At 38.5% G+C, this 20,368-nt stretch overlaps 2 protein-coding genes across 7 annotated transcripts in view; one reads left to right on the forward strand and one right to left on the reverse strand.

Moving 5' to 3' along the window:
* Dcbld2 (discoidin, CUB and LCCL domain containing 2) overlaps positions 1-18,155 on the forward strand; it is a 77,127-nt gene extending 58,972 nt beyond the window's left edge. For 3 of the 4 annotated variants that reach the window (XM_029562608.1, XM_029562609.1, XM_017797670.2), the window contains 7 exons: positions 3,246-3,396; positions 4,322-4,408; positions 4,559-4,684; positions 8,377-8,470; positions 12,136-12,185; positions 12,986-13,123; positions 14,171-18,155. In XM_029562608.1, the coding sequence (XP_029418468.1) occupies positions 3,246-3,396; positions 4,322-4,408; positions 4,559-4,684; positions 8,377-8,470; positions 12,136-12,185; positions 12,986-13,123; positions 14,171-14,634 (1,110 nt within the window). In that variant the 3' untranslated portion in view covers positions 14,635-18,155. The remainder of the gene's footprint in view (positions 1-3,245; positions 3,397-4,321; positions 4,409-4,558; positions 4,685-8,376; positions 8,471-12,135; positions 12,186-12,985; positions 13,124-14,170) is intronic. The other variant, XM_017797669.2, reaches the window with a different exon arrangement.
* Positions 15,293-20,368, reverse strand: part of St3gal6 (ST3 beta-galactoside alpha-2,3-sialyltransferase 6) — a 59,679-nt gene continuing 54,603 nt past the window's right edge. For 2 of the 3 annotated variants that reach the window (XM_029562611.1, XM_029562610.1), the window contains 2 exons: positions 19,918-20,035; positions 15,293-16,513 (listed from right to left, as the gene is read on the reverse strand). In XM_029562611.1, the coding sequence (XP_029418471.1) occupies positions 16,444-16,513; positions 19,918-20,035 (188 nt within the window). In that variant the 3' untranslated portion in view covers positions 15,293-16,443. The remainder of the gene's footprint in view (positions 16,514-19,917; positions 20,036-20,368) is intronic. The other variant, XM_008831252.3, reaches the window with a different exon arrangement.

Here is a 20,368-nt window from a genome sequence, read left to right on the forward strand (position 1 = left end):
CCTCCGTTGTTCTGCTCTTCTTACTCAGTGTCTAATCTGTTAATCCTAATACTGTATTTTTCACCTCTTCACTTTCAATTTGGGGTTTAAATTATTTTCTTTCATGTCTGTTCATTGGTACATGAAACATGGAGCTTAGAAGCTTAGAGCTCTTCTAATGTCTTTATCTAGTAATTTTATCATATATACACATCTAAATTCTTTAATAGTGGGTATTATGGTTCATATTTTACATTCCTGATAATTTTTTATTGGATGCCAACAGTGGTAATATTATTATTGTGGTAATTATGCCATTGATTGCTGCTGAATAATTTTATTATTATTATTATTATTCCCTTAAATATATTTGAGGTTTACTCTGGAATGCAGTTACGCTACTGGAAAACAGTTTATTCTTTTTAAGTTTTGCTAGGCAGGTCCTGAGCAGCCTTTTAGTTCTGACTTGACCCCACCATTGAGAGTGTGTCTATGTATAATGAAGTTTCTTCATTGTGTTGTGTGTATTTGGTGATGTGGTTTGAGATTGTTCTATTGGATCCTAGGGTTTCTCTTTCTGACAGCTCGTTTCTTTGCTTGTGGCTGCAGATTTAAGGGGAAACCCCTTACAGATCCTAGGAGTTTTTCTGTAGCTCACTGGCTCCTGCTGTCATTCACTCTGTGTTCCTTTCCATTCCTTTCTTTCCTGAACTCTACCCTATGAATTCTAGGTGTCCATTGGTCTCATGGTCTCTGGCTGTCTCCTCCATTAACTGAGGTCTCTAGACTCTGTGTGGGTTCTCTTGCACTCCACTGGAAACTCACCAGCCAGTCTACTGGTGAGCAGGACTGGCCTCTTTGCCTTTTCTTGCTGATTCTTGCTGTCTGATGTCTGTTGTCCAGTGTCTGAAAACCACTGTGTTGTGCAGTTTCTCAGTTATTCCCCTGCTTAAGGCTGAAGTCCTGTTAGTTCCTGTCACTCTATGATAAACGGAAGGAGAATGGATTTGATTTTATTTTCATAAAATGTGACCAATGTATCTCTATAACTTACTTTCACAATTATTACTTTCTAATATTGTACCTTATGCCATATACATATATTTGATATGTATTTGATAGCTCCAATATGGCTTATTGGAGATTTTACTTCCATTTGTATTCTTCCCAAGGACACCTTAAAAATCCCCCTAAGCTCAGAGACCCTCAATAAATATTTATAGCTTAATGATAGAAATTTAAAAAAATATTTTATTGACTTTTTGAGAATTTCATACAATATATTTTGATCATATATCAGACCCCATCCCCTATTTACAATCCCCCCCTTAGTAACACCCCTCCCCTGCCCGATTTCATGGTGTGTGTGCGTGTGTGTGTGTGTGTATGTGTGTGTATTTAAGACCTATCAAGTCTAATTTGTGTGTCCAAATGCCCTTGTGTGCAGGTCCATCTCATGGAAACTGGTTCACTTACCCAGCATTTTCTTTCCAACTCGTAAAGAAAACTAACTCTCCCTTTCCCAGCAGCTATCAGTTACCAAAAGTTCCTCAACGAGGGCTGGGGCTTCTTACCTATCTCCCCACCTCTATGTTGGGATTTTATCTGGCTTGAGCTTATGTAGGCTTTGTGCATGTTGTCACCATTTCTGTTCATATGAGTAACTGCCCTGCTGTCTGGAAAATAGTTTTCTTGTTGTCACTGTCAAACACCACCTCTAGCTTTTTTTTTTTTTTAAATAGGGTCTCAGGTAGCCTAGGCTGGCTTTGAACCTACTATGTGCTGAGGGTGACCTTGAACTAGAAATTCTAATCCACCTGCTTTCATGGGAGGACTGAGATTATAAGCTTGTATCACCATATCCAGTTTTATGTGGTGCTAAGGACTGAACTAAGGGATTTGTGTATCCGGTGCATGCCAGGCAAACACTCTACCAACTGAACTCCATCCACAGCTCCAACTACAGCAAATCTTTTACCCAGTAGTTATAAAGCCTTTTTCTTTCAAGTTCTTTATAAAATTGTGCTGCAGAATAAAGTAAGACCTTACCAATAGTTTTGTCCTGAAATGATGTTTCAGTGTAGTTCCTGCTCACTAATATAATGCGACTGCAAGCAACTGCCTGTATTCTATTTCGGAGTAATATCTAAGGAAATCATAGAAAGTTGTAGATGTGGAGAGTATTGAAAGATCAAAGCAAACTTTGCAGAAAATAAAAGATATTAGCATATCTTCAAAGGTTTATAATCTAATTCCATGTAAATTAGCAAAGAAGAGTCTTCATAATTGTGAATAACTTGAGAAATTAAATATGTATTTGTTCCCATTTTAGCTGATTTTAAAAAAGCACCTACTTGATTTGGCGTGAGGGAAAAAAGCAAGGCACTAATTAGGTTATTAGAGCCCTGCCATTAGATCAGAAGACACAGTAAAGTCACCTCTCCCTGTGGCTTCACTTATAGTATCTAGGTCATTGTTTCCTGTACCCTGCCTTGAAAACCATTTGGGTCAATTACTTGAAAATACTTCATAAATAATTAAGAGCTGATTCTTTATAAAATACTACCATTTGCTTGAAATAGTTAAGGCCTTGAGATAGTCACTATAAATCATGTTTTTATTTAAAGATTATTTATGTAATACATTTGTAGCTATTGTATTGTAGTCATTAAATTAAGGATGGAACAGTGTTTTCAAAGTTACTTCTGGTTCACATAATTAATAATGGAAACTGGTATTATAATGTGGGGACTGCCATAATGCAGTTTGTCCAGTAGGTGGAGGTACAGATCTGTTACATATTTGCTAGTCCTGTTCTTTTAGCCTGTTTATTGAGAGAACAATCCTAAAAGGACACAAGCAAAGCATTTCACTAATACCGTGCATGATTCTTTCTCATTTAAAAAATAAAATCAGTGAGCTTGAATAATTAATTCCACATGATTTGGGTTGATAATTTATTAATACACTAAACTGTCTCACTGCAATTGAAACTTCTCCCAAATTACCAGGTTAGCAGCTCCTGCTAAATTCTTAGATCATCTTGAAAGCATTTTCATGGTTTATATTTCCACCACATAGACTTCTAATGGAAAATGTATAGCATCTTAGTAATTGTTTTTCCAGTTTGTTATTTAAGTTATTCTCTGAGAAGTCAATTCATGTTGTCACACTTTACACATACATGTTGTTGAGCTTGCTTAAGAAGAACAGGCCAGTTCTGATCTCTTCTGATCCAAAATACCAATTTTTGTTATTTTTTAAAGATCTTTCAAGGAAACAAAGATTATCACCAGGATGTGCGTAATAACTTTTTGCCACCAATTATTGCACGTTTCATCAGAGTGAACCCTACCCAGTGGCAACAGAAAATTGCCATGAAAGTGGAGCTGCTTGGATGTCAGTTTATTCTTAAAGGTAAAGAGTCAGTGTGTTTCAGAGTGATTTTCACTGGATTGCTAACTTCTCGAACTATATTTTCATTTTTTAGCTGGTAATCATGTATTCATGGGATACTGTGTAACATTTCAGTAATGTGTACAGGTAGAATGATCAGATCTACCTATCACTTTGGTTATGTATCATTTCTTTGTTTTGGAAACATTTAAAAGTCACCTCTGGTAGGAATTACTAATTGAAACTGATTTTGCATTCTAGAAGAAAGCAGTTTATAATAATGTGTCTTTGTTTTGTTACAGTACGTTTTCAAGGAAGTTTTTAAGTGACTATTTTGTTTACAAGTTATAGATCAGAATGTTTCCAAAATTACAAATAGAAAAGGAAGCATCATTCTCCTGAGATAATGTACTGCAATTGTGTTCCAGGTTGAGTGTCAAATACTTTTAATCAAGTTTCATGTACGATAATATATGTACTGAAGATTAAAACAGCAGCCTTAGCCTAAATAATTTGCCTTCAAATTAATTAAAAATGGAAATAACCTCTGAAAATTTCATAATATTTTAATGTTATTTACTCTTATACCCCACAAAACTCCCACTGTGCCTCTCATGGTCAGCTCTCCATAAGTACTTACCAAATGTACTGAATGTGGCATATATCAAATTATGGTAAAACCTGACAGGTATAGAGCTCTGCATCATTCTGCTCCCCAGTGTTCTTCTAAGATTATTTTTAACTGAGTTATTTTAAAACTTTTAAAAATCTTTGATTTTGTGTGTTTAATGTAGAATATCATAGCTATCCTTCTGCATTCTAAGTTTTAAAATTGTTCTGCAGACTGGACTAGTTTAGGAAATGTTGAAGACATTTTAACATTACTTTTTTTTAAACTATGATTTTTAAAAGCAAAAAGTATAAACATTTTTAAACTGTTTTTTAGGCCGTCCTCCAAAGCTTACTCAACCCCCACCACCTCGGAACAGCAATGACCTCAAAAACACCACAACTCGTCCGCAAATAGGCAAAGGTATGCCTGCTTTTAATGTGAGAGTTTGCTGTGCCCTGGATTTTTGATACAATTTCCTATAAATAATTCAAAGCATTATAAAAAATAAACTATCTTCATCAAGTTGCTCCTGATTTAAAAATATATATATTTCTTAAACTTTTTTTCAAGGTCGTGCCCCAAAATTTACTCAACCACTACAGCCTCGAAGTAGAAATGTGTTTCCTGCACAGACGGAGCAAACAACTGCAACTCCTGATATAAAAAACACGACTGTAACTCCCAATGTAACCAAAGGTAGGCAAACCAGGTATGAATACCAACTACCTGCTTGGTTTTTTTCTTGTTTTCAACTAAGGTTTGGGGGGACATTTCCAGCTCATTTAATTTTCCCTGAACTGTGTTTTTTTAAGCTTACCAAAAACATTTTACTTTCTTTAGTTAGGAAAAACCTACACTCATCTAAATCTGTCCTCTGGTACTGTTTGATACTTAAATGTTTCAATGGGTACTGCTTATAGCCCTCCATCAGCTAAGCATGTGGAATCTAAAGCTTAGAAACACATTATATAGAAACCCATTGTCTAGAAATTACTTAAACTGTAGCAGGAACTAACTTTTTTACCCACATTATATATTCATTGGCTAAAGAGGAAAGTTGGTGGAAAAAAGGGGAAAACAAAAACAGAACTTTTGAGTACAAACATTTTATTTTTAATACTAAGGTTAACATACCCATTACAAAAAAACAGCTGACTTTTAACCCCAACACTCAAGAGGCAGAGGCATGCAGATCTCTGTGAGATTGAGGCTAGCCTGGTCTACATAGCAAGTTCCGGGCCAAGTTGCGGCTACAGGGAGACCCTGCCTCAAAAAACAAAACAACCCCCCCCCATTAAAACACAAAAATAACACCAATAAAAAACCACCTCTAGTCTCCTTATATGTTGGTTTTTGTTTCTTCTTGATTATCCACACAAACATATTGGAATTTACTTTTAAATTTTATTATTTACGATGAATAAAGTGTTAACATATACAAAATATAGTACTTCTGTTTACTTGTTAAAAAAACAAAATTTATGTTAAATTCAGAAAATAAAGTGTCAGTGTCATGGCAAAATTACAGTCTGAGCTAACAGATAAAACACATACCCATTTTCAGGACAGTGTGGAGAAAAAAATTACTGGGGAAACCCTAGTTCCCTTTTGGGCTTTAGGTCTCAGTAATAAAAGTACTTGAAAACAGACTCAAAAGGAAACTCTGGGACAGTTTTACTGTAGTCTGAGAAAAAAACAGCCTGGCAGGGAAGTTGTAAATGCCTTTGAGAGTAGCATGCAGGGCAAGCAGCCCTATGGCCCTAAAGGAGAGGGCCTTCAGAGAAATGGTATAAAAATCTCAGTGTGTAAGAGAAAGCATGGCCAGTATCTGAAAAAAAAGAAACAGCTTAGTGCTGGGCTGGGGATCTAAGGTCACAGGGTACCTGACTGATTTCAGGCCCTTGTGTCCTAAAGGATTGTACCAGAGACACATGGTTAGAAGTAAAAATAGAGACAGTTTATTAAGAAAGAAAAGCACTCCTAAGAGTAGAATTGGGCTAGTGAGCTAAGGAAAAAGCCTCAAATGCATTGGGCCACGAGGTATATATTATAACCTTATATAGGGCCTTTACACAGCACCCCAACTTTCACAGGCTTTTCTTATGGATGCTGTTTGTTACAGGAAGTCCAAGTGGGAAGGACTTCCAGCCTTTCTCTGCAATCTGGCCTGAGCATGCTCCATTGGTGTATGTGTGCATACATATGAAGCCCAGGTGGGGATGGGCTTCCAGTATTTCCTACAGTCTGGCTTCTTATTAATCCTGATGTTTTGGTCTCCAGTCCCTACTCTCCTGCCACTAGAGGGCAGTTCATTCAGAAAAACTCCTGTGTCTAGAACTTCAATAATTTTTCTCATTTTCCAGAAGTTTGCATAAATGCAGACAACTTTCTCCAACTTTCCACATATGAGTTTCTTTCCTATCTTCTAAGATGTTTCTACAAATATTAATTTCTTCTTGTGTTATAAGAAAAGCTAAAGAGAAGCAAGAGTTTTTAGAGCAAAAGGATCTCAGCATATCCCAAAGAGCTATTTCCAGCTTGGGGGATAATATATAGATTTACAGATTTGTTCATGTGTGCTTGCCTGTGGAGACCAGAAGACAACCTCAGATGTGTTCCTCAGGCACCATCCACCTTTGCTTTTGAGATGGTCTCTTTCTGGCCTGGAAGTTGCCAACCCAGCTTGGCTGGTCATTGAGCCCTGGAAATCTGCCCATGTCAGCCTGCCCAGTGTTGGGATTGCAAACACATGCCACCACTCCTGGCTTTTTTTTTTTTTTTTTTTTTAATGCCAGGGTTCTGGAGACTGAACTCGTGTCATTGACCTTACAAAGTAACTCCTTTACTGACTGAGCTTTATATACTGCAACTGGATCTAAGCAGATGTTTTAATGCCTTGGATTCAGTCATATTACTCTGTTAGACCTGTACTGTTCCCTTCAGTTTCAAAAAAAATTAAGGAAAAGGCACATTTGCTTCTGATTCTGAGTGCTTTCTAGCCTGAGTGATGATTTCTATTTATGTACTTCTCCTCTCCCATTCGGTTTCATGAAGAAAACCATGTCACGGTCTGGTGTGTGTTGGTGATCTTGCAGATTTCCCCAGTGAGCTCTTCTATTCTCTACTGATAAAGCTATTTTAAATTCTCTTCGTATTTTGCAAATACTTGATAAAGAGGTTTTTCACTCTCTTTCTGCTGCAGCTTCACCAAGAAAATAGAAATCATTGAAAAAGAGACTCCATATTTGAGGAGCCTGCAGATTTCTGTCCCCTATGTATTGCATTGATAAAAAGGGGTTTCCTATGCTACGGAAGGCTGAGCACTTCACCTGTAGCCTGGTGCCCCTACATCCACTTCTCAAATACCTGGTGGTGGTGTTTGCCCTCTTCCTCTCCCCTGTCATCTGCTTCTTCCTCTCATGGATGCAGTTGTGGTAAAGAGTAAAGCAGATGCTGTGGTGTAGACCAGCTCAAATGTCTAGCTCTGAGGCCCCAGAGAATATCAGCCTTTACTGCTGTTGTCCTGGTCACTGGTAGGGGAAGATTGAAGGATGAAGGAAGGAATAAATATGCTGAGTAACTGAGCAGCCATTTTCTGTATCTGGGCCCAGGATTCTTTACATGTGGGATGAGATGAGGATGGTAAGAGATGTCTGTGTCCCTGCCTGCTCCAGCACTCTGTGGGCCTCTCACTTTATACACACCTTTCCAGCCAAACTTCTGTGTTTGTCTGCATTGTAACCTGCCAGTGTCTGTAGGTATTTTGCCGTGATGCTGTAACATCATTTTCATTTGCTAAATTACATAGTTATATTCATCCATCATGAAGATGCCATGATTCACTTTCCCTTTGCGTCACTGGACATTCAGATTCCTTCCAGTTTTCCACTTTTCTGCAGATACAGCAATGAACGTCTTTCAAGATGTATCTTTGGATATCTTCCTTTCTTCCAGGGAATAAAGTCTTGATGTAGAATTGCTACCTTTATTAGATTTTTATACATACTGCCTCAAAATGTATTATCAGTTAATCATGATTTATTATATTTTTTGACCTGTAAAGTCCTCTAACATATTGTTTATATTAATCTTTTACAAATGCATACAGTATTTTTCCAGTTTATTATTTGTCTTTCTTTCAACTTTCAGTAATTTAAAACTTACACAGGCTTCAAACATGCAGAGGTAGAGGTGGAGTGAGTAGGGTGACAAATGCCCACGTCTGTGCTCTGTTCCTACCCATTCATGTCCAGCCTCGTTTCATAAATGTGGTGTAAGTTGGTCTTTGAGATGGAATGTGTTGAACTGTGGTGATATGGTTAGTCTGTCTATGCCTTCACAGTCTCTGCCTTTGGTGTTAATGTGGTTGTTTTACTTCTGTGCTTCAGATGTTGCGCTGGCTGCAGTTCTTGTCCCTGTGCTTGTTATGGTCCTCACGACCCTTATCCTCGGTCTAGTGTGTGCTTGGCACTGGAGGAACAGGTCAGTATCAAGCTCACTCACTTGATCCCAGGTGAATGTGATAGGAATAGAAGCTAAATATATAAAATAAAACTGCACATGGTACAGATGATTTCTTCAGTAGAATAGAAATTACATGCTCCCCTTTTATTCCTCTGTAAGAATTAGTAAGTTCAGTGCCACAGGTGCTTCCTGAGTAGCTTTATGGTATCAAGTTCTGCATTATATACTGGATTCTGTACAGTAAGACAGTGTCTAACACAACAATAATAAAAAATAGGTCTTTAGTAGTACTTACTGAAAAAATTAGACTGATTGATTTCTTCACCATGTTTAGCAGGGTTGACAGACCAAAATCATAAGAACCAATCATGATTGTAGCTTTTATATATATATAAAATGCAGGGAGGACCATCAAAGTTACCGGAAACCTTTTCTTCAGGAAAAGGTTTTGCCTTAAAGGAGTGGAAGTTGCCTGCATAGAGGAAAGTAGAAGTCTTAATCTATTTGGCTTGCTAGATGAAAATACCATAAAACAGTGGTTTGTAAACAATCAGATTTTCTTTTTGCATTTCTGGAGGCTGAGAAGTAGAAGATAAAGGTATTGGCAAATTGAGTGACTAGTGAGAGCTCATCTAGTGGTTCAGACAGTGAGAGAGGGGCAAACTAGCTCCCACAGGCCTCCTGTAGGGGCACTAATTCCATTCATGAGAACATGACCTGATCCCTCCCAAGGACCCCACTTCCCAACACCATCCCCTTGTGGGGTTAGAATTCCAGCATCTGAAATTTGGAGAGACCCAGATTCAGACCATCACAGTAGAGAATAGCCTAGATTGAGGGAATCGCTGAGTGAAGACCAAGATAGATTACAAGCAGAATAAAGAGAGTCATCTCCTGGGACATGGCATCAGGGCATCTTGACAGTAACATGGAAGTACAGTCTGAACTTAGATCAGGAAGGCCCTTGTGGGAGAGAGAAATTTAGATTTTATTCTATAGATTGTAAAATTATTGCATATTAAGCAGACAGGTTACATTACCAGATGACTGCAAAGAGTGACAGGAGTTGTAAAGGGAAGGGAGCCGGGTACATTTGGAAACCGATTTGGTGATTCAGAATTACAGCACAGAGATGCTATAGCAGTGACAAGATGAGGAGGGTGTTTCACCACAGTGTCAGAAGGGTATGTACTACTTGCATATGAAGGCAGAAGGTAAGATCTGGGTCATTTGAGATTCCTGGCTTGTGTACGTAGACTAGAAGCAGTGCTGTGAATTGAGATAACAGCAGGAGGGACAGGTTTAGTGGAGAAAGAGAATGACTTCACTTGTTCACCCATTTAAACAAATACTGCATTTGGATACCTAACTGCTACCTTATGCCAAGTATTGAGTCATGTGCTGGGGAGTTCTGTGACAAAACCAGAAGCTTTCAGAACATAATGCACAATGCAGAGAGCCCAGAGACTGCAGAATGTGCCAGAGCAGGAAGCCGAAGAAGCAGGTGGACCAAGGATCAGTGTCGGCAAGACTGAGCAGGGTCATTGAGCTAGTGTGAGGTCCACAGGGAATGGAGGGCGAGGAGGGGTCTTCAGGAAAGCCTAGAGAAGCAGTCAGTGAACTTAGCAGTAATAATAGGCACAATGAGGTCAGCAGCATAAATAATAACTTCTCCAAGGTCACTTAATGAGTGTTCCACAGAGGACAGTTTTGGACCTGGCTTCAGTTTATCTCTTGGGCATTCAGACATCTGGAAAGACATGGAATATGAGCTACGTGATTAGAATTACCGAGTCACCTGACAGGAGTAAAAGCAAATGACCGCAATGGCCTGTGAGAAACGTGGCAGTCAGGAGAATAGCTGCAGCTTACTGAATCTTTAACCCACACAAATCACTGTTCTTACATACAACAAATAGCATGAAGCCTTGCTGCTTGCAGTTTAGTGTTTAAAATCCTTGTTACAGAGCCCCTAAGAGCCGTAGCCATCATTTGCCCTAGCATTATAGAGTAACTTCTGTTCAGAAGAGATGACTGATGTTTTCCTTTTTCTATTTTTATTAGTACGTACTGATTGTACAAAATAATGGGTTTCATCTTCATACCAAGTATAATGTACCTTGAAGATTAATGGTGTTTTGGAAGATTTTAACTCTTATGATACAGGACTTTCAGAAAGAAAACTATTTAATAAACCATTATATAGCTTTTTCATTTGAGCTTTTAATTAACTTTGACATCGACCATCACAGCATCTACTTTACAGATTTATATTACACTTTAAAAGAAAATAATGAAATAATTTACATATGGCTATGTTTCAAAATAAGGAAGCTTTTAGTATCAATAACAAAAATACACCATTATACAAGAGACAGTGTTTCCCTAGTAGGCAAAGTAAATGGCTTGGGCTGTTTATGAAAGCCACACTTGTGATCGTAAATGAAACCTCACCATTCTTACCTTTGTTTGTAGAGCAGAATAATTTCCGCTTTCTTGTTAGCCTGTAACCTTAATTTCAGTTAAATTAGATTTGCATGCTTGTATTTAAAACTGTTCTTTCATTTGCTAGGTTTTGTTTGTAAAAGGCTCTCAGTAGACTTTTTGTTTTTGTGTTATTTACATTTAATTATTCATTTAGAGTGAGTGTGGTGGGGGGAAAGCTTGCAGGAGTCTGCTCTCTCCTTCCACCCTGTGAGTGCTAAGGATCAAACTCTGGTCCTCAGGCTTGGCAGCAAATACCTTTACCTGCTGAGACATCTCACTAGCCCAAATTTGATTTGCATGCTTGTATCCAGATGTTCTTTCATTGCTCATTTTCCTTTGTAAAAGGCTCTGGGTAAATAGTAATTCTAATCAAAGAGAGCAATTTTTCCTGGTGAGCATAAATCAAAATTCTGAGGTGGGATGAGTACGCTGGCAAGAATCTTGTTCATTGCAGAATGAACAGTGGTTCTTTCTTCATCACAGATTCTGTAGGGCCTTCAGGTCTGGAGAATCATTCTCCTCCTTCTGCCACTTGTCACTCTTGGTGACAGAGCTGTTGTATGCTGGGATGGTAGGAGAGAGGACATCTGTGCAATTAAGACCACGAGATACTCTAAACTTTTCTGGGGAAAAGAACCACCGAAGTAAAGCAGGAAGTCACAGAAATAACAGTCCAGTGCCAAGCATAGTGGCATGCATGCCTTTAATCCCAGCACTTGGGAGGCAGCGGCCAGCCTGGTCTACATAGTGAATTCCAGGTCAGGTGGGGCTACAGGGAGACCCTGTCTCAAAAAGACCCCCTCCCCCCAAAAAAAGAACAGTGCAGCATGGAAAACCAGAACAGGATGATTTTTGAGTTCTATGAACTGATTTGTTAAATTTACATTTGAAGCCAGAACAAACGTAACATGAATAGCCTACCTGTCAAGGCTGACTTTCGGATTCAGTCTTACAGTCTTGTAGACTTCTAATTTCCTTTTTCCTTTCCAGTGAATAATAGGTAACAAGATAACTAATTTACAGAGAGTCCAGAATTTATAAGTCTCTGCAGTAGCAACTTTGAAAGTCAAGTGAAGACTCACTCAGGTAGATCAACAGGTGGAAATGTGTACTCCTAACTTTTAGCCTTGGCATTTGTACTGCAGTTTGGGAGATTTCTTACTAGAGGATTCACTGCTGGTTAACTTTTTTTCCAGAAAGAAAAAAACTGAAGGCACCTATGACATACCTTACTGGGACCGGACAGGTAACTCATACTCATATGGACTTGGCCTCTTTTTTTCCCTCAGAGAAAAATCTCCTCTACTATTTATGGCAGTGAAGGAGGAAAGCCATTCTCAGGCCAAGAACTCTTCACAGTTTGAAGTGCCATACCTCTTTCTTCTTAATCATCTAGTTCATAAGTAATGAAGTGGAGAGTATAAATTACTCGTAGTATACTGTGGTTTTTTGGAATTTTTTCCCGAAAAGTTTGTTTCTCTGACTATTCCTCTTGAGGAGACTAGCCTTCTATGTAGCCTATGTGAACAGAGTAAGAAACAAAAGACTAAGGTCTCCAGTAACTCGTGTGTGTGTGTGTATGGTTCTACCATGTTATTCACCAATGGGAGTCCAGTACTTTAGGAATCCATGAAGTCTCTGGCCATCTGAACTGTTGCTAGTGATGCCAGATGCCCTCTCAAGTTCCCCCTTCCTAAAATGTCTCCTAGAACAGGAAGGGTCAGTGCCATGACCAGAGTACAGTAAACTGGTGATGAGCAGAGTATAGCCCAGGATGGATCTTTAAAAGTACCATGAGTTGCTTTTACTTTTTGTTTTTGAGCAAAACTTACTTTTAGACAACACTGTAACAAACACTGTGTCTAGCAGCATGCATTAACACTGATTTGTCTACATGTACATTAGGTAAAGGTTTCTACCATGTGCTGCTTTGCACTGGGTATTCTATCGAAGCAGAAAGTGATTTTGACTATGAAAGTTAATTTCTAAAGATTAGTCCATATTTTTAAATAATAATGGTCTCTCTGGCTTACAATCACAACAAAGGCTGGTGGAAAGGAATGAAGCAGTTTCTCCCTACCAAATCTGTGGAACATGAGGAAACTCCAGTTCGCTACAGTAATAGTGAAGTCAATCACTTGAGTCCTCGAGAAGTTACCACAGTGCTGCAAGCTGACTCTGCAGGTAAATGTGGCAGCCCTTGGGTACCAGGTGGGAGGAGACACTTCTTATATTTGTTTAAAGAAGGGCTTTGGGATTTTCAGTATCTTTGATCTTTTTCATATGTTAAACTATTGTTCTAAAGGTAATCTTTTTCAAAAGATAACCATGAGAGAGTCATTTCTGTCTTAGGTGTTCTATTCATAAAATGGGGGCATTTGTTTCTAAAGATACTGGGCATTTTATTTATTGACCTGATATTTCATTTGTTTTATTTTTTTGTGTGTTGCAGGGGAGCATGTAGGGTGTGACTCTATGGAACAAGAGTGTTAGGAGGAGATCCAGGGGCTGGGGAGATAACTTGGTCTATAAAGTGCTTTGCAAGCAGAAGGACCAGAATTAGATCCCCAGAAGCCATGTGTCAAAATTAGATCCACAGTGGTGCATGCTTGTAATCCCAGTGCTGGGAAGGCAGAGACAGGAGGATCCCTGGGGCTTGTTGGGCTAGCCAGTCTAGCTAATAGATGAGCCCCAGATCCCAGTGACAGAAACTGTCTGCCAAACAAGGTGAACAGCTCTTAAGGAATGAATGACATCCAATGTTGTCCTCTGGCCTCTGCATGTACACACATGAACACATACACACAATATAATAAAAGAGTAGGAAGGACAGAGTCTTACCCCATTACATGTTCCTGTTACCCCATTATATGTTCATTTTAAACATTCCCTAATATTTGAGAAGGAAAAAAATAACATATTTTCCAATGCTAATGAAAATAGTATTAATGAAATACTTTCCCAGTGAGGTACTCATAAATCTAAAGAAGATTTATAAACACATCATGCAAAAAAAATTAATGAGGCTTTTGGCATGTCAACTTACTACTGTGAGATGATAGGTAACATGTTTAAGTTAGTACTAGCAGGTGTGAATTCTATAGGTTTGTATTGATAACATCAACAGTGGTATGATTAAAAGTTTGCTTTTGGCACAACCTGTTGTTATAATCTTAAATTATGTAGTCTATGCATTGGTAAGTGTCTCACTATGTTTTGTGGTATCTACAGAATATGCACAGCCCCTTGTGGGAGGAATCGTTGGTACACTCCATCAGAGATCTACCTTTAAACCTGAAGAAGGAAAAGAAGCAGGCTATGCAGACCTAGATCCTTATAACTCTCCAGTGCAGGATGTGTATCATGCTTACGCCGAACCACTGCCCATCACGGGGCCCGAGTATGCAACCCCAATCGTCATGGACATGTCTGGGCACCCCACAGCCTCAATTGGTCTGCCCTCCACATCCACTTTTAAAACTACAGGGAACCAACCTCCCACTTTAGTGGGAACTTACAATACACTTCTTTCTAGGACTGATAGCTGCTCCTCAAGTCGGGCCCAGTATGATACCCCGAAAGGTGGGAAGCCAGCTGCCCCAGATGAATTGGTGTACCAGGTGCCACAGAGCACCCAGGAAGTATCAGGTGCAGGAAGGAATGAGGAGTGTGATGCTTTTAAAGAAATCCTTTGAAGGTAGTACTGCTTTTTACAAAGCATTCATTTAAAGCACATGGCTTTTTAATTCTTAGTGGTAGTAGTAATAGAATGTATTACATATCTGTCACTGAAGTGGTTGGGGAATATGGTGACCGGGGTACAGGAAACTACTTATCTTGCTTTAAAGGTGTTACTGTGGCACAGTTACTGCTTGCCTGTTAAATTTCAAAGCATCCTGTTTGTTACTACTGTAAAACACTATTTTTAATAGAGAAAAACTCCCTATGATGCACTTCAAAGAACCTGAAAATCACTGAGAATATTTATTACCAATACTGCAGGTACATTAATGAACTTGAGATGGTTCTATAAGCCTTGCTGGCAATAATGCATGGTACTGTTCTTGAACTACCGAATGGCTTGAAATTTTCCCTTTGTTGAAAGGTAGGTACTATTGTGCTTCCTCTTCTTTGAATCCTATATTCCTGTCTGGATCCTTTTTTTTCCCCTGATATTAATCAGTGATCAAGAAGCCCTGTTATAGTTGCAGCCATGTACACTTCTGTGTCTTTCCCCAGGAAGACACATTGCTGGAGCACCCTGCCTTGCAGTGAGCTGGGCAAGGAACTTCTCATTGATGACACTCTTCAGCAGCATTAACACCTCATAGGACTTAGTCTCAGCCTTGCTCATTCTATCCAGGGCCCTTCGTGGCTTGTTCCATTCTGTATTCAGAAAAGCTGATGGTGGTTTTTTTTTTTTTAACAGGTGATGCTAACTTTGTCAGTCTCGTGAAGTCAGAGCCCTCTTGTGTCATTGAGTAGAAGTAGGAGAGAAGCAGTTAACAGTTTAGAAAAGCTATAAAGGAGATCGCTCTGATGAAGTAATATACAATTTTTAGCAATTACAAAATGAGAACTTACCACTTGTTTTGTATACTCACAAACACAAGCACATGGATTTTTTTCCTTGAGTAACAAGGTGTTCTATAATTTTAGTCAAATAATTTTTCATTTTAGTTTAGTAAACTATTATAAGAAAAAGAACCCCAACATGAGCCAGGCATGGTGGTGTAGGCCTGTGGTCCCAGATACTGGGGAGGCTGAGGCAAGAGGATCACAAGTTCATGGCCTTTGTAGGCTACAGAGTGAGTACAGGATCAACCTAGGCAGCTTAAGAGAACCTATTTCAAAATGAGAAAAGCTGAGTTATATGTAGCTCAGTGGTTTAGTGCTTGCCTAGAATGTGTGAAGCCTTAGGTTCAATCCCCGGCACTATAAAAAGGAAAGAGCCAACATGCATTTTGCCCTACTGTGTGATTTTGGCCTTTTATCTGCGGGAAGAGGCCTAAGTAGCCCTTCAGGTGAGATGTGGTTGACAGATGTACAAATAGATGGATAGATAGCATCTAGATTCTGTGTGATTCTTCCCAGAAACTTCCTTGTCACTACTTGTACATGACCTACCCAGAACTTGTTTTGGATAGGGCAAATTAGGTATCTTTTGTAGTGGATTAGCCTGTAGTACAGAAACCATCTTCAGATGTCTGTAGGTGTAGGCGGGCAAGACAACACAAGAAGGTCACCATTATGAGAAACACAAAACTTGGTATCCCTCATCCACAAACCTGTTTGTAGTTTAGTGTCAAAGTATCCCGCCCCTCACGTTCTATTCACCTCTCTTGGTTTGTGCCACCAGTTATGACATTGCCAAAAGTCACTAAATTCACTAAATTTGAATAGCGGCAAATAGTATTGGTTTTGCTCCTTGTACAAGCACCGCAGCATTTGAAGATTGCTTCTGCTTTGGAATGAACTGTTTCTGCAGCTTCCTTGCCTTTTCCTTATATGACTTTGTTGCTTTTATTTTCGTTTGCCTTTTGTTTTACAAACCTTGAGGCACAATTCCACTCACTGAAAAAAAAAAAATCATTGTATATTTTGTTTCAAGGTATTTGAAACACAAAGCACAGATGTTGAACTTTATTAAACCATATATGAATGTGTGAAGCACATGTATTATGCAGATGTCCCCTTTCAGGTGGGAACAAAGTAAACCATTTGCTGTTTTATTTTACTCATGCTTAGTACACAGAGAATATAGTTTTCCTGAAGTCAGATACCTGTTTGAAGCTTTAAGGGAGACATTTTCAAGATGAATTCATTTTCCCAAAGAAGTTTGCTATTTTTGTGTAATTGTATGTCTCTGAAAATTTTTCCTTAGAGCTTTTTTTAATAAAATGAAGCAATGTTTTTTGAAATGATGCATATTTTAAGACTTGATTCATACTGCCACTGTGCTGTCCTTGAACTCTACCAATGGTTTTAATAAAATACCTAGTTATTATTTTTATATATTTTACTTTGCAGATGAAGAGCCGAGCCTGATTCAGATGGTTTGTCTGGTTTTGTACTTTGCCTTTTAGTTTTCATACTATAGATTATTTTTGTTTTTTAATGTACTTACATGTCTTACATACAGCTTTGGAAGACAATCAAGTAACTGAAAATGTGAAAGTAACTATTTCTTGACAAGGACCCTTTAAGTTTTAATTCCTTGCTTGAAATATTTAATACTATCTAAGTCACTGTGGTAATTGGATCAGATTTTTTTTTCCTGATAATACAATTATAAAAATAGAATCAGACAGCAGTGTGGCAAGTGCAGCCTTCTGAGGTTTATAAAATTACACTGATTTCATCCTAGGAAAGCAGCACAGATAAAGATATTGTGAATTCTGGTTTGTGGTTTATTAAATGATAGAAATATAAGTAGTTCCTGTTGTATGTGCCAGGTCTAGTCCAGTTATTTAATTTACGTTTCACTATTTGCACTTTGCATTGAAAAATGGGTTTATTTGCTGTTCAAGTAGAGAATTTATAGTCATTACAATTATGACATTTTATATATGCGTGCTTCTCCCCACCTTCTCTCGTGGGAGGTAGTGGGGTACATTAAACATGAGTGTGTCCATAAGGCTGTGGCTGCTGATCCAGACTGAGCTTCTTTGCCTTGGCTCCACACTGTCACTTGGAGAGCAGCAAAAGAGGCCTAGAAACACCAAGACAGATGAAACCACTAGAAAGACCCGTAGATTACGGGGGACATTGAAAGGTTTCCAAACCCTCTGAAGACAGCTGACAAAGCTCTGTATTTAAAAGAAAAGTTATTTCTTAATTCTGCCTTTTGGTTATGAACTTGAAGTTCCTAAACTGCAAAAAGAGTTGGATGGTTATTAGAATACTTTGTTAACTGTGGTACCAATTCTCATTTAGTCCAACTTTGATTTTGTTTGTTTTCCCTTTTTGGCACTGGGAATGGTGGAAACAAAACATGTATTGAACTATGTAGGAAGTGAAAATGGCTTGAGTGGCAGTTACATTATCCCAGAATGTATTTTTCTTACCTCGGCATGTACTGTAGTCACTTGGTATCTGTATATGTTGCTAGAATTTAGACTGTATGAAAATAGTGAAATTCTAATGTGTTTTTAATAAATTGTATATATGTGTCTTGCTCAAAATATTTGGATTAAATAAAACATTCTTGACATCTGCAGGTGGTCATATTTCCACAAAATGCCACATTTCTGTGTTAACATTAGTTATAAATTTTATGGCCAATATAGTGCTATATTATAGCATTATTTCAAAATGATACTGCTGGTTTTCTCCCTGGATTTTTCCCATCCCTTTGCTCAGCTCCATCCTTTTTCAAACCTGATCTCCTTAATATCAAACTGAGCCTCAGCAACCAAGCTGCAGCCTGTGACTATGTGGTATGAGGGAAATACCCCCATGAACATACATATATTCAGCTAGTACCCAGCTTTTCAACCACAGAAGAATCAAATGAAGCTGGGGCACTATGCCAGCACGTGCTAGAATCAACAGAACACTGTATACTATCTGATCTCTGGTAAATCAACTACCAGTTCTGCCCCCCTTTTACAAGCTGTTTTTTTGGTATTCTTGCCTGATTATGCTGATATTTCAGTCTTTATACTCTCTTTAGGGAGGCAAGCTGGTTGCCAGTAACACCAGTGTTTTCAGTGTAGCTCACTGCTCAAAGGATAGTGATTCCTCATTCAGCTCAGACTTCCAACAGTTTTTGAATCCATCCTTGCAACCTCTACTGTTCTCTTTTCTCTTCACCTCCCATTCTTCCACCCCAAGTAGCCTTTGGCTGTATATTAACAGCTGGAAAGGGGTCGAGTTCACAGGGCTAGCTTGTTTGTCTTTTCTTTGATTTTTCTTTAGTGTACCTGAGATGGTCTGGTGTTTCATTGAAGGCTAAATTTAGTCCTGTGAAATAAATTTAACTGGGAAACAATAATAAAGTTTTTCCATTCTTAAGCTTGCTTTGCCTAGTCTTTCTGTATAAAATTAAACATATTTGGGAAGCAGAGGTTGCCAGATTTCTGTGAGACATATCGAGGGCAGCCAGGGCTACATAGAGATCCTGTCTAAGAACATAATAATAATAGTAATGTTTTTAAAGATGATACAGTAGAGTATAATATACACCTGTATCTCCTGTATCCACTTGTAATCCCAGCACTTGGAAAGCTGAGGCAGGAGAATAGCAAGCTTAAGCCAGCCTGGGCTACATAGTGAGAACCTGTCTCAAAAAACCAAGGGCTGATGGCCCGGCATGGTGGCACATGCCTTTAATCCCAGCACTGGGGAGGCAGAGGCAGGCAGATCCTAGTGAGTTCAAGGCCAGCCTGGTCTACATAGGAGTTCCAGGCCAGCTGGGGCTACAGGGAGACCCTGTCTCAAAAAGACCAAAAAAAAAAAAAAGTCAAGGGCTGGTAATGCTGCTCAGTGTTGGAGTGTGTCTAACATGTACAAGGAAGGCCCTGGCTCAATCTTTAGCACGGAATTTTTACTGACCATATCATGGATTAATCACAGGGGACAGGGAAGAACTTCAACTAGTATGAATACCATGGACTTCCAAGGTCAAATGGTTCCAGTTTTCTGTACCCCTGCACAATCACATGCCAGGAATAACAGTGGCCTTAACAATTAAGCTTCTCAGAATGGCACATGATAGAATTGTTGAGGTCATCCAAATCCCCTTAGAATGCTAAGATGTTTTAAAACATCTCAAAAAAGCTAGCTTATTTTAAAAACACAAAAGTTATTTCCCTGATAACTAAAAGTTTCTTGGTTTTCATAAATATAATCACAGAAATCAAGCTGGTGGTTATAAACCACCAGGCAGCAACAGACTTAATATACATAATTATTTGATGATCCATCTAACATTTAAAAATAAACTAAAAATTGCCGTATAAAAATAAATCAAATACTCTTTCAGCAGCATCTTCTGAATCTGTATGGTCAATCTTGAGTCAAGCTGATTACCAACTTTTTTTCTATAATGTCCTTCAAAAAGAGCTGTTCTGCAGTCACATTGTGATAGGCATTCTGAAGAAGAAAAATGGAATAGGATTGAAATATTAACACAGTGAAATACTCTGAATGTTAAAAGTCCCTAAGAAAAAACTCAGGTGCAAGTAACAAGCTGCATGGACTTTGTCTCTTCCCGAGTTTCTCCTTGCCCATTCTTGTATGAGAGCATTCCTTAAAGCTCACTTTTACCACTTCATCTACTGTACTGAATTGTATACAGACCAAAAATTTAAGTAACAATGTGCTTTATAAAATTAAAACTTGGTTAGGTTTTTTTTTTTTTTTTTTTTTTTTTGGAGTGGGGGATTTTTTTTTTTTTTTTTTTTTTTTTTTTTTTTTTTAAAAAGG

This window comes from Nannospalax galili, unplaced genomic scaffold (genome assembly GCF_000622305.1).
Source record: "Nannospalax galili isolate Female #2095 unplaced genomic scaffold, S.galili_v1.0 scaffold355, whole genome shotgun sequence".
Lineage (NCBI taxonomy): Eukaryota > Metazoa > Chordata > Mammalia > Rodentia > Spalacidae > Nannospalax > Nannospalax galili.